At 37.5% G+C, this 14,830-nt stretch overlaps 2 gene segments (V, D, J or C); both read right to left on the bottom strand.

Annotated features, from left to right (window-relative positions):
- Positions 1-14,830, bottom strand: part of LOC105503813 — a 908,479-nt gene that overhangs the window by 869,967 nt on the left and 23,682 nt on the right.
- LOC105503798 lies at positions 1,917-3,163 on the bottom strand. The segment is given in 2 exon segments: positions 1,917-2,824; positions 2,998-3,163. Coding segments are annotated over 2 exon segments (360 nt in total).

Below are 14,830 nucleotides of genomic sequence, written 5' to 3' on the forward strand. Positions count from 1 at the left end.
TTTTTTTTTTTAAGAGGGTCTCACTGTGATGCCCAGGCTGGAGTGCAGTGGTGCCATCTTGGCTCACTGCAACCTCCACCACCCAGGCTCAAGTCATCCTCCCACCTCAGCCTCCCAAGTAGCTGGGACCGCAGATGCACACCACTCCTAGCTAATTTTTGGTATTTTGGGTACAGACCAGGCTGGTATCGAACTCCTGAGCTCAAGCGATCCACCTGCCTTAGCCTCCCAAAGTGCTGGGATTATAGGCATGATCCACAGCACCCGGCCACTCTTTTTCTTTTAGTCGAGACAGGGTTTTGCTGTTACCCAGGCTGGAGTGCAACGGTGCCCTCATGGCTCACTGCAGCCTTAACCTCCCTGGCTCAAGCGATCCTCCCACCTTAGCCTCCCAAGTAGCTGGGACTACAGGCACATGCCAACACACCAAGCTAATTTTTTCTATTTTTTATGGAGACAAAGTTTTACTATGTTGACTAGGCTGGTCTCGAACTCCTGGGCTCAAGGAATCCTCCCACCTCAGCTTCCCAAATGTTGGGATTACAGGTGTAAGCCATCATGCCCATCTTGCCCTTCACTTTTTATTCCAAATGTCAACATTTGCTGAAAGTCTACTGTGTAAGCAAGCAATTGCACTGCACAGTTCACTTCCTGAAGCCCTCCTCTGTTACTAAAATTCTGCCTGAAAGGAAGTAGAGAATAGTGGTTAAAGCCTCAAGACCTGGTAATACGGTTTGGCTCTGTATCCAAATCCAAATCTCACCTTGAATTGTAATAATCCCCACTTGTTGTGGGAGGGACCCAGTGGGAGGTACTTGAATCATGGAGATGGTTTCCCCCACGCTGCTCTCATGATAGTAAATGAGTTCTCACAAGATCTGATGGTTTTGTACATGTCTGGCATTTCCCCTGCTGGCACTTTGCCTTCTTGCTGCCCTGTGAAGAAGGTGCCTTTCTTCCCCTTTGCCTTCCGTCATGATTGTAAGTTTCCTGAGACCTTCCCAGCCATGCAGAACTGTGAGTCAATTAAACCTCTTTTCTTTATAAATTACCCAGTCTTGGGTATTTCTTTATAGCAGCGTGAGAATGGACTAATAGACCTGGGGTCCAAAATCTGAAATTCCCAGATCAAACCTGGCTGAGCAAAAAAAATCACCAGCAGAGTTTTATGGAAAATATAGACTTCTGGGTCCCACCCCTACAAACCCTGATTGAGTTTATCTAGATTATGGCCCCGCAAGAAAACAAATCCAATTTTCACAAAACTTCTGATCTAGGAGGGTAAAATATATTAAGAACCACTGGGCTACCCTAAGGCATTGGTCTCTAAAGTGGGAGGGACACATCTGGGATGGGAGGACCAAGCTAATTAACAGGGGTGTGGGAAGAATGCATTGCAATAAGTACAAATACTTCCATTTGCATTTGTTTTTAGTTTAAATATTGTGAAGGAGATTCAGTTTTACTAATATTTCACACACTCACTGACTGGCCCCCTCAACGGGACTGTATGCTAGATTATAAGCAAAGTATCCTGAGGCAAGGATTGAGGTTCCAAATGCAGAGCTGTAGGTAGCAGCCACTCACTCATTCACTCCTTTCTCACTTCTTACTACATCACCCAATGTTAACTAAACCACCCTTTGCAAAATGGACATGTTTTGAAAGTATTGCTGCAAAGAAACTGAAGCTAGCAGACAGTATTTAAAAGGTAAGCACGGACAGCAATGAGAAAATGAGTTGACTGACCCTGGTGGCTCACACCTATAATCCCAGTGCTTTGGGAGGTCAAGGCAGGAGGATCACTGGAGGCCAGGAGTTCAAGGCCGCAGTGAGCTGTGATCATGCCACTGCACTCCGGCCTGTCTGAATTTTTTAAAAAGAAAAGAAAATGGAAGAGTTGACCTGCCTCTTACTACTATCGCAAGTTCATCATCAGTCATTTTATGAGGGAAAAGCAAAAATAATCTAATCAGATCTCAAAAAAATGAGTCAAAAGTGTTTCAGATATCAAGAAGACTGTTTGAAATAATCACCATTTAAAAGCATATTTTCTGGACCAGGTGCATTGACTCACACCCGTAATTCTAACACTTTTGGAGGGCGAAGCAGGAGGATCACTTGAAGCCAGGAGTTTGAGACCAGTCTGGACAACACAGAGAGAACTCATGTCTACAAAAAGGAGGAAAATTCACTGGGCATGGTGGCACATGCCTATAGTCTCACCTACTCAGAAGGCTGAGTCCCAGCTACCCTTGAGCCCTGGAGTTCAAGGCTACAATGAGCTATGATCATGCCACCGCGCTCCAGCGTGGGTGACAGAGCAAGACCCTGTCTCAAAAAAAAAATTAAAAGCATATTTTTATAGACATTTGTTAATATATAGTGTGTGTCTGGACTCGATTTTTTTTCCTAATAGCAGTACCAAATGAAAAGCTTGGGTAACACTGAATTAAGGAAGAAAAAGTTATTGCTCGTCTCTGTTTTGCCTCCTGCAAAGGCTGTGATCTCTGTTTCTGTTCAGCTATTCATGGGTTCCCTGCCTCTGTGTCCTCCACAGCACAGTAGTAAACAGCAGCATCTGCCTGCCGCACCTGGAGGATGAGCAGCGATGAAGAGAATCGTTCATAGGTCATGTTGTATCGTCCCTGCTGAGAAGGTTTTGAGCCCTTAACAAGGAGTCTTGGTGCACATCCAGGGAAGTGAAGGTACCAGAAGAAGTTGTAAGCATTGGACACAGAGTGATTACAGAAGATTTCCACTACGGCTCCCTCCGAAGACGCCACTGTGGAAGGCTGAAACACTTGGTCCTTGCTTTCTGCAACTAAGAAAACAAAGAGGGCTGTCACTTTAATGGTATTATTTGGTTTGATGATTGCCCCTTAGGTACAGTGAATATTAGATCTGACTTCTCTGTTTTTCTATTAAAAATGAGTCCAAATTTTAAAACTATTTCCTACCCTTTTACAAAATCAAATCGTGAAGGAGCCTACTCACCACTCCACAGAGAGTTGAGGAGAAGTCCCAGCCACACTGTCCCCAGAGTGCTCTGCAGAGCCATGGCCAAAATGCAGTTGGTCTCACCAGAAAGCTTATTTAAGACTATCTGTTTTGCATTTTTTTCTTTGTGTCAGTGACATCATCAGCCAGAATCTACAACCTTTAGAAGGGCTGCTACAGTTGTGAGGCTGCATAGTAATGACTTCACTGTGCTTTGTTCTGACAAATTAATCTTAAAAGGGAATGCACCCTTTATAAGGTCACTGTGGTTGTGCAAATTTAGTATTCAAGGAGCTTCCTTTCTTCTCTAAGGATATTAGAAGGAGTCACATGATTAATGGGGCACTGCTCCATTATACAAATTAAAGTGATATATTCACACAAAAAGTATGCTAAATCCCATCACATATGACATGATGACCTGCTAATGTGTTTAAAATAATTAGCATGAAATATTAGTAGCTGCAGTAGATGAGAAATGAATTTTTTTAAGGTACAAAAGTTACTGTGTAAATATGCTGATCAAAATTTGACTCCTTCCATTCAAGGTGATCTTTGGAACAAATATGGGAAAAAAAATCAGCTGTACTTTTTCTATAAACGAAAGAAGCAAAAACTGCATTTGGAGATAATCTCTTTTGGTATGGTACCTGTCCTCATTTTGCAACTTGACACTGTTATTGTTATTAATATAGGGCTTACTACAAAGTTCTGTCTCCAGCTTTTATTATACTGTACAGGTTTCCTTGGGATTTTACTTGAAAAAGAAGAGGAAACAGTTTGTAGCAATTCGGTGTTTATTATACAGCAGGGTTTTTATGTAACCTCCGCCACCTAGTGGACTACATGGGAACTCACGAAAAATAATTTCTCCGTGCACCCCCTAAGACAAGTGTTCACAGCTTCTCATATCTTCAAGAGATTTCGTGTCCTTTGCTTTTGTTCAAACTCTTTATCCTTATTCAATTTCCATAGGAATATGAAGGCTATCCAGATGAAATAATTGCCTTTTGGAAAAGCCTTCTGATTACTAAAAGATGTTCTTTATTCAGGTGAGTGGCTATTAAACACATACTTTCATAGAGTAACACACTTCTCTTTGGACGGTTGCTTTATGAATCCCCTTTCCTTTCTTAAATAGTCTTCTAGGTGAGAGGAAATCTGTTTCTTTCCTAATCTTTTCTCTTTTCTTAATGAGAGAGTCCTTAATGATAAGATGAGCCAGGAACAGTGGCTCAAGTCCGTAATTCCAGCACTTTGGGAGGCCAAAGTGAGTGGATCACCTGAGGTCAGGAGTTCGAGACCAGCCTGGCCAACATGGTGAAACCCCGTCTCTACTAAAAATATATAAATTACCTGGGCATGGTGGCAGGCACCTGTGATCCCAGCTACTCAGGAGGCTGAGGCAGGAGAATCACTTGAACCCCGGGAGGCAGAGGTTGCAGTGAGCCGAGATCACACCACTTCACTCCAACCTGGGCAACAGAGCAAGACTCCATCTAAAAATAAAAAACATAATAATGATAAGATGATCATTTAGGTCCAACAGAAACCTTGTATTTATATTTATGACCTCAAAAAGCTCCCAAATAAAATACAGAATTCCAAAATGCCTCTAAAATGAGGATAGAAAAATCAAAGGGAAGTGGGCACCAATTTATTTAATGGAAGGACTAAGATCACTACTATGATTAATTTGAGCTCTGAAATTTCTGACCACCAAAACACAGAGCGGAACACAAAAGGAATACAATTGTACAAGTAAGCTGATTAAGCCTTCAAGCAGCTTCTTACTGAAGCCAAGTAGTACAGAGCTATAGATAACTTAAAACTCTTTTTAGATACTGGTTATGTACTTTTGGTTCAAAGTAGTTACTGCACAGTATTTCAGCATGTACCACACTTACTTAGGCAATCCCCTAGTGATGGAATTATAGGCTGCCTGTAACTCTTGCAAACATAGCAATTAACATTTTTTTTACATTTCACCTATTAACTATGTGAGAATTTCTCTAGGGTATGTCCCCAGCAAATATTGTTCAATCATAGTACATACACATGCTCGATTTCACTACGGTAATGATTGAAAGTAGCTACAGCCACTTACACTTCTACCAGCAGTGCATGAGCATTCCAGTCTTTCCATAACCTCAACAACACTTAATATTATAAAACTGTCTACTTTTACCAATCTACTGAGTATGGAATCTCAAATTGCATTACTCTGATTATTAGTCAAATTGAGCTATTTGTATTTTCCCTTTCCCATGTTATCTATACAAAGGATTTCACACTTTAAAATTAGTCCTCTAGTTTTTCTCAGCAAATCATAAGAGTTTCTCATATATTAACTTTTGGCTGTATCCAAAATCACAAATATCTTTTTCTAATATGGTCCCAGTCTACTAGCTTTGTCTATGATGTCCTTTTTTTAATGGAAGTCCTTAATTTTGTAGGAATCAACATTATCATTTTTTTTCACTTTATTGAGCTTTAGGGATTTTGATTTAGAAATTATTCTTCACTCCAAAGCCACAAATACATTTTCGGACACTGTGTTTATTATCTTTCTAGATTTGTCTTTTACATTTAGGTTTTAATTCATCTAAAATTTACATCTGTAGAAGACCCGACGACTTTATTTTTCTCCATAGAGCAGGACAGTTTTAATACCACAATCTACTAAATAATCCAGCATTCCCTACAGATTTGTGGCATCATGATTATCATATTAGAGTTACCTATGAACTTGATTCACAAAGTTACCTATTGAACTTCCTGAGTTTTATATTCATCTTGTTGTTTCTTTCTGCAATACTACTATACTATTTTTACTATCTTAGCTTTAGCAAGATCCTCTTTTTGTCAGTCAAATATTCAGATGTAATTTAATAAAATCTACTTAGCTAATTTAAGCAGAAAAGAAAAATATTAAGATATGTTAAGTAGATCACAGACTCTCCAGCAGAGATAGGCAGTGAGAATTCAGTGCTATACAGCCAAAAACAATGTTTAAACACGGCACAGGGAAATCTCTAATCAATCAAATCTCACACTACTCACCTTAACACTACAAATTCACTCAACCAACAACAAGAACACTCAGTACTGAATATACAAAGCCCTTCCATTGCTGCTCGGAAAGTCTGAGGCATAGTCCCTACTGTATTAGCTATTCTTTCATTGCTATAAAGAAATATCTGAGACTGGATAACTTACAAAGAAAAGAGGTTTGACTGGCTCACAGTTCTGCAGGCTTTACGGGAAGTATAGTGTTGGCATCTGATCAGCTTCTAGGGAGGCCTCAGGAAGCTTACGGTCATGGTAGAAGGCAAAGGAGTAGCAGGCATGTAACATGGTGAAAGAAGGAGCAGATTGAGGGTGGGGGGGTGCCACGCACTTTCAAATGACCAGACCTCACAAGAACTCCTTATTACAAAGACAGCACTAAGCCATGAGGGATCTGCCCCCATGATCCAAATACATCCCATCAGGGCCCACCTACAGCACTGGGGATTGCATTTCAACATTTGAGTGGGGACAAATATCCAAACGATATCATCTGATGTATACACTAAAGAATATATCTGCAAACATACTACTGGAGGAAAATAATGAAGAGTAGTGCTGATAGTGGCTATCCCTGTCTTGCTTCTGACCAAAAAGAGAATGCAGCTACAATGTCTGCATTATTGAAGCTTCCTTTGTAGCCTAATACATGCCCAATTTTTTAGAATATCCATTAGTGCTGGAAAAGAGTGTGTATTTTCTGTACATCCCACAAAGTTCCTTTTGAACATATTTCAATCCACTTCTATCTCCAAAATTCTGTCTCCACAGGGGGCTCAAAGTCAGTATGAGGAGACAAGTGGAGAACAGATGGTATGCCTTCCTGCTCCAGTATTTTCTCATCTCTTCACCTTAGCCTCTTTACTCATCCAAATTTTCTCTCCTCTCTCCAAGTTACAAAAAAAATAGGTCTCATCTATGAAAGGAGAAAAATTAATTCAGGTGGAGAGAGACAAAGAAAGAAATAAGGAGGATGGAGATCTTGGTAGTTTCACAAGCAGCAGCCACCCAAAATGTCATTGTATAGCTTGAAAAGACATTTTGAAATGATCTATATCAAACATACCTGAGACTTAAATACAATATTTATAACAAGATATAATTCTAATTCATTTGAATTCCTCCAAAGTTCTAAGAGAACTTCACTGGTTTAGGACTGTGATTAGAGAAGAAAATAACACCAAGTAGGATTCAAAGAAGAAAGAATAGGCTTAATATTACAGGGAGAGGCATCTGGGGATAGTGTGGGAGATAAACAAAGGAAAAAATGGTAAAAGATGGCAAAAGGTAACATACAGCAAAAATAGGACTTTATCTGTCAGTTATTCAAATAGACTCCAATAAAGTCTATCGAAAAATAATTACTTGCTGTAATTGGATTTTGTGGGAAATGTTGAAGAGACTGTGCTCTGTGAAGGAAATTGATTGAGGCCTGACAGAATAGCATGAGTGAGGTCAGTGAGAATAGCAGCATAACGATAAAAAACCAAAGGCAATGACAATACCAAAAAAAATTGTCAAAATAACTTATTCTGGCCAAGCACAGTGACTCATGCCTATAAACCCTGCATTTTGGGAGGCTGAGGCAGGCAGGCAGATCACTTGAGGTCAGGAATTCGGGACCAGCTTCGCAACATGGTGAAACCCTGTCTCTACTAAAAATACAAAATTTAGCTGGGCATGGTGGCACACGCCTGTAATTTCAGCTACTCAGGAGGCTGAGGCATGAGAATCACCTGAATCCAGGAGATATAGTTTGCAGTGAGCCAAGATCGTGCCACTGCACTCCAGCCTGGGTGACAGAGTGAGACTCTATCTCAAAAACAAATAAATAAATAAATAACTTTTTCTGAACTCTGGAAATTAACAAAAGACTTGCAGTAATTCAAGAAGCATTTACTCAGGAAAACTGGCTGTATCTAGATAAGAACAGTGAGCAGCAACTCTGTGGTGTTTAAATTTGCCCTGCTCTCTTTCCTCTCCCCAGCTCTCCAATAGCCTTGAAAACCAACAGCACTGCCACATGGTGAGAAACAGCAGCCTTGAAGCTACTAGAGAGGGCAAAGCTGGTTTGGAGCTCCTCAAAAACATAGTTCTCAGAGAATTGTCATTATTTGACCTGTCTGGCACATTCCTGCAACTTCCATTGGCAAGACTTGCCTCTGTTTGATCTTATTCAGAACTTTCTCATTGCAAACAACCTTTCTGGAGGGGAGGGGCTGGAAAACAATAAGCACCAATTATTTAACATTGCCACTGCCTGAGGAGATGATAATAGTGGAACAAACAAGAAACTGACCAATACACTTAAAGGAAAAGCTCAATAATGAAATGTCCATAGGAGGCTCTGAAAAACTCCAACATATTCCTGAAACTCTAGAAAGCACAAGCACACAGAAGGCTGTATACATGTCAAAGGCCATTTGAAGACGTAGGAAAGATTTAAGAAGTACCTAATATCTCACCTAAGACTGACTTTGAAGCTCTGTGATAGCAAGAAGTGAAGGCTAAGGCAGAGTTGCAAACTGCCTGGCTAAATATTGAAAGTCCAGTGAAACCCCTATACAAAGCCCATCAGTGAAGGATAAGAGAACTACTGGTTCCAGACACTTAAGGAAATCTCTGTCCAATCATTAGCTGACCATTAAGCTAAACAAGCAGAGACTTTAATGGCCACACATGACAAAGAATACAGACTTTACAAATGTGTTCAGGAAAGTCAGTAAACAAACTGATAGCAAACACAATAACAAGCAGCAGCAACAAACACCGAGGGAGTGAGTGACATTTCCAGAGTTGCTACTTTATTTGAAATATTAATATCTCTCAAAAAATTATAAAATTTTAAAGATAAATAAATGAATAAAATGTTTCAATGCAAAAGTAAAATAAAATATCCATATCCAGTTTTCAACAAAAAAAAAGATAAAACATGCAAAGAAACAAGAAGATATGGTCTACAGAAAAATCAAACGAAAAAAGGAAAGTTTAAGGAAGCTAGATATTGAAATTATGAGGCAAAGACTTTAAATCAGCTATTTTAAACATGTTCAAAGAACTTTTAAAAATCACAAATAAGGAACTAAGAGAATATAAGAATTATGTCTCACTAACTACAAAATATCAATGAAGAGATAGAAATTGTAACAAAAGAGCCAAATAAAAAATTAACAAATTTAAAAGGATTAAAACTATATAATTTTCTCCTACCATAATGAAATTAAATTAAGAGTTAAAAAGGAAATTTGGGAAATTCACAAATACGTGAAAATTAAACAACACACTCCTAAATAAACAATGACTCAAAGAAGAAATCACGAGTGAAATAGGAAAATAATTTGAGATTAAAGGAAACAAAAACACACCCAAAAAATCCATAACAAAACTTATGATATGCAGCTAAAGCACTGCTTAAAGGGAAATTTATAAACACCAAATTAAAAAAAGAAAAAATATTAAATTAATCATCTGTTTACCTTAAACTAAAAATAAAGAAACAAACTAAACCTAAAGCAAAAAGAAGGAAGAAAATAATAAAAACTAGAGTGGAGATAAATGAAATAGAGATTATAAAAGCAATAGAGAAAAACAAATTAAACCAAAAATGTCTTCTTTGAAAAGATCAAGAAAATTGACAAAGTTTTTGTCATGCTAAATTAACCAATAAAAAAAACACCAAAATGACTAAAATCAGGAATAGAAACATTACTACCAATTTTACAGAAATAAAAATGATTATAAGGGAATGCTATGAACAGCAATGACATATGCCAACAAATTGGATAATCTGGATGAGAAGACAAATGCTTAGAAAGACGCAAAGTACCAGAACTGACTCAAGAAGAAATAGAAGATCCAAACAGATCTATAACAAGATCAAATAAGTAAACAAAAAATATTCTGCAAAGTCAAGTCCAGGCTCAGGAAGCTTCACTAGTGAATTGTATCAGATGTTTAAAGAATTAGCCCCAATCCTTCACAAACTCTTCCAAAACATGAAAGGAGACAATACTTCCCATTTTGCAATTATAAGGGAACATTGCTTAAAACTTTCACAATATTTCTCAAGCCTGATTTGCCTAATACTTCCCAGACTACATCTTTTTGTTCTTCTTTCTCGACTTTTCTCTCTTTTCATAAGAATTCCCTAAGGTTCCATTTTCAGACCTTTAATTTCTGCCCTTTCTCAATCAGTCCTACCTGTATCTTTGGTAGTCATTTCAAAGACAAATTTTAGGGAAGTAGATGAGCCATTTATTTTTGAATAAATATCTAATCTGACATAGTTTTGCCTATAGTCATGCAAGTGTGTACTGTCCCACCCCAGGAGAACTATTCACATCACAGACCCATAGATTTTAATTTCCATTACAATTTGTAGGCAAATAGTAGTAAAGCAACTTTATCTCATAAAAATCAGTAAATGCAAACATGCTATAACTAACTGTAACTCACAAAGAATGGTATGATGACCCTAACTCTGACATCCCTAGTGAGTTGGGACTGCAAAGGAAACTGATGAACTCCTAAGAGAATATTAGTTTTCTTTACTCAAGAGATCTTATTATTAAAGAAGTCAAAATCTAACTTCTCTTCACACAAAACCTGCCTCTCTTTCTGACTTTCAATTTTAGTATTTGTTTCTAACATTCACCTAGAATTTAAATCAGCTAGCTCTCTCCACCCCCAATCTATTCTATACAGTAGAATAAGATTAATCTGCCTCTGAAATATAACAAGTGTCACATATAAGGGAGTTGACACTGCAAATAGGAAGTGGTGTCACCAGGTGTGCAAAGGTAGCTTAGTATAGCCTCTTGAGCTAACCTGCTTGCTCTAATGGTAAGCCATTTCTACTTTTGCTCCAGGAATCTATTCTAAAGCAACATGTACAAACTCTACAAAGATTTTCAAATCTTCTGTCATTTCATGTTTAGTGTTTCCAAAATCAGAGCAGTAATTCTGAGTTCCTTTTTCATCTTTCTTCCAGAATTCACCTCTGAATGCTAAACAGTTTCCTCCTGAGTATGACTAGACTGTATGATTCTCTGCCTCCTAGATATTCTGTGTGTACATAGCTTGGTTCATTGACCACATTAATTCATTTACATGCTAATCACTTCAAAACCGCAACAGTTTTAATAAGGTCCTCTGGGGAAAGCCAGCTTCCTTTGTTAAATACTCTTCTTACCACAGAGAAGCATTTAGAGACCAAAGAGTAATCAGTGAGCGTAAGAGTTCTATGAATCACCAGAGGCATCCCTTGGTCTTATCTATGATAATGGCATGAGCCAGAGAAACACAGGAGATTAATTAAAAAGTTGCAATTTCCTCTAGGTCTTCTTAAGAGGCAGTCTCTATTGACCTGTAACTTGTCAAAAGTAACCAAACTCTAGTCTTCTTGCTTCCAGAACTTGTGTGTGTTTGATTATAAACAATCAACCTCTTGAGTGCCATTCGACCCAGCAAAGCAGAAGCAAATTAGTACCCTGTAACCCCCTCTGCACAGCTTCCTTCATCATTAAGAGAAAACACGGTGTGCAAAGAAGACTTCTAACCTAAGTTATAGCACCTTCTTCACCAGGACTCTGTGCGTGGTAGTTAGTCCATACAACTCACTATTTTCATTTCCCACTGAATTGGTCTGTTGTCTTAGGCCCTATTGGAGATGTGGTTCAAGATAATAAATTATTATCCAAGAAATCTGAAGTTGAAAGAAGTCTTAGAGTTGACCTTTACAGGAGAGAAAGCAAAAGTCCAGAAGATTACACAACTAATCTGAGATCATAAAGTTTGTGATTAAACAAGGTTTACAGCTTGAATCCTAGTCTCCTAGTAAAATGTTTTTCCAAAAAAAATTACAAGTCTCTGTCACCTGAAGACAAGCCTGGAAAAAAGTTAAGGGATTGCTTTAATTAAATTGCACTTAGAAAAATATGAGGCCCTATCATTTCTTCCTCTGAAATTTTGAAATCTCTGATAGTTTCCCTTTCCTTTCCATTCTCATTGCCTTGTTTTTATTAACTCATGCTCCTAATGCTACCATACCCTCCTTGCTTTGGCATCCAGAATTCAGTGATTACTATTTCTATTTATCCTTCACATCACCGCTAAATAATCTTTCTAAAAGGAGATCATGTCACAACTGATTTAATAAATGTAAACTATATAATTTTAATAATATCATTGTTCTTCTTAATTACCCATGCTATATTAAGTGAGGTGAGGGGTCTAGTTAGATTTTTTTGCCCCATTTATCCATTTAATAACTTCAAAATACTTGGTTTAAATTTGCCTACTTTATTGATTTATACTCTCCTTTTAATCACATATTAGATTCTTAGGCATAGCAACATTTATTTCTGTGCTGTTGTCGTTGTCGTTCCATGCATCTTTTAGTTAGTTGCCTATGCTTTACTTTGTTTTGACAATCATGTGCTTATACATTGGAAAAACAAACTGTGGTATAGCCATGCAATGGAATTCTACTCAGGAATAAAGGCGAGTGAACCATCAATAAAAGAAATGACATAAAAGAATCTCAAAATGATTATGCTGAGTTAAGAAAAAAAAGACCAAAAGAAGTATACATTGTTCATTTACATAAAATTCTAGAAATTCTGGAAATTTTAAACCAATCTATAGTGACAGAAAGTGCATTCATGGTTGCTTGGTAAAGGAAGATGGGGGCAAAAAGAGAAAAAGGGGATCACAAGAGGGCACAAGAAAACTTTTGTGATTGACGATTATGTTAATCAATTTGATTGTGGTGGTGGTGTCATGGGTGTATACATATGTCAGAATTTATCAGACTGTGTACTTTAAATATATTCAATTTATTGCATGACAGCTATACCCTTAAAAGGTCATTATGGGGGGAAAAAGACTTTCTGGAATAACCATTATGAGGTCACTGGTGACCTTCAAGGGAAGGGGTTCCATAAGATAGTAAGTATGGAAACCCAATTGCAAGACATAAAATTACATAAAAGTATGTAATTGTTACATAAAAGTACTACATACGATTTCAATTTTCTTAAATTTATTGAGACTTGTTTTGTGGCCTATCATATGGTCTTTCCTGGAGAATGCTCCATGTGCTGATGAATAGAATGTATATTCTACAGTTGTTGGGTAGAATATTCTGTAAATACCTGGTAAGCTCATTTATTCTAGGATATAGTTTAAATTCATTGCTTCTTTGTTGACTTTCTGTCTTGATGACCTGTCTAGTGCTGTTAGTGAAGGATTGAAGTCCCTTCCTCTTATTGTGGTGTTGTCTGTCTCATCTCTTAGGTCTAGTAGTAATTGTTTTATAAATTTGGGAGCTCCAGTGTTAGGTGCATATATATTTAGGATTGTGATATTTTCCTGTTGGACAATTCTTTCATCATTATATAATGACCCTCTTTGTCTTTTTTAACTGCTGTTGCTTTAAAGTTTGTTTTGTATGATACAAGAATAGCTACTCCTGCTTTAGCATTCTTTTGCATGGAATATCTTTTTCCACCCCTTTACCTTAAGTTTATGAGTCCTTTTGTGTCAGGTGAGTCTCTTGAAGACAGCAGATACTTGGTTGGTGAATTCTTATCCATTCTGCCATTCTGTATCTTTCAAGTGGAACACGTAGGCCATTTACATTCAATGTTAGTATTGAGATATAAGGTACCATTTTATTCATTGTGCTATTTGTTGCATGAATATCTTGGCTTTTTATTGTGTTTTTGTTTTACAGATCCTGTGAGATTTATGCTTTAAGGAGGTTCTATTTTGGTGTATTTCTAGGATTTGTTTCAAGATTTAGAGGTCCTTTTAGCAGTTCTTGTAGTGTTGGCTTGGTAGTGGTGAATTCTCTCAGCATTTATTTGTCCAAAAAAGACTATCTTTCTTTTATTTATGAATCTTAGTTTCACTGGATACAAAATCCTTTGCTGATAATTGTTTTGTTTAAGGACCCTGAAGATAAGGCCCCAATCCCTTCTAGCTTGTAGGATTTCTGCTGAAAAATCTATTATTAATATGAGAGGTTTTCCTTTATAGGTTACCTGGTGCTTTTGCCTCACAACTCTTAAGATTCGTCCCTTCATCTTGACTTTACATAATCTGATGACTATGTGCCCAGGTGATAATCTTCTTTGCAATAAATTTGGCAGGTGTTCTTTGAGCTTCTTGTATTTGGACGTCTAGATCTCCAGCAAGGCTGTAGAAGTTTTTCTCGATTATTCACTCAAATATGTTTTCCAAACTTTTGATTTCTCTTCTTCCTCATGAACACCAATTATTCTTAGGTTTGGTCATTTAATATAATCCCAGACTTCTTGGAGGCTTTGTTAACTTTTTTTATTCTTTTTTCTTACTCTTTGTTAGATTGTGTTAATTTGAAAGCCTTGTCTTTGAGCTCCAAGCTTCTTCCTCTGCCTGTTCAACTCCATTGCTGAGACTTTCCAGTGCATTTTGCATTTCTCTAAGTGTGCCTTTTCATTTCCAGAAGTTGTGATTGTTGTTTATTTATGCTATCTATTTCACTGAATATTTTTTCTTTCATATCTTGTATCTTTTTTAATTTGACTAAGTTGGACTTCACCTTTCTCTGGTGCCTCCTTGATTAACTTAATAATTGACCTTCTGAATTATTTTTCTGGCAATTCAGGGATTTTATCTTGGTTTGGATCCATTGCTAGTGATCCAGGGTGATCTTTCGGGGGTGTTAAAGAATCTTGTTTTTTGGTATTACCAGAACTGTTTTTCTGGTTCCTTCTCA

The sequence above is a fragment of the Colobus angolensis genome, unplaced genomic scaffold, assembly GCF_000951035.1.
Source record: "Colobus angolensis palliatus isolate OR3802 unplaced genomic scaffold, Cang.pa_1.0 Scaffold88, whole genome shotgun sequence".
Classification (NCBI taxonomy): Eukaryota; Metazoa; Chordata; class Mammalia; order Primates; family Cercopithecidae; genus Colobus; species Colobus angolensis.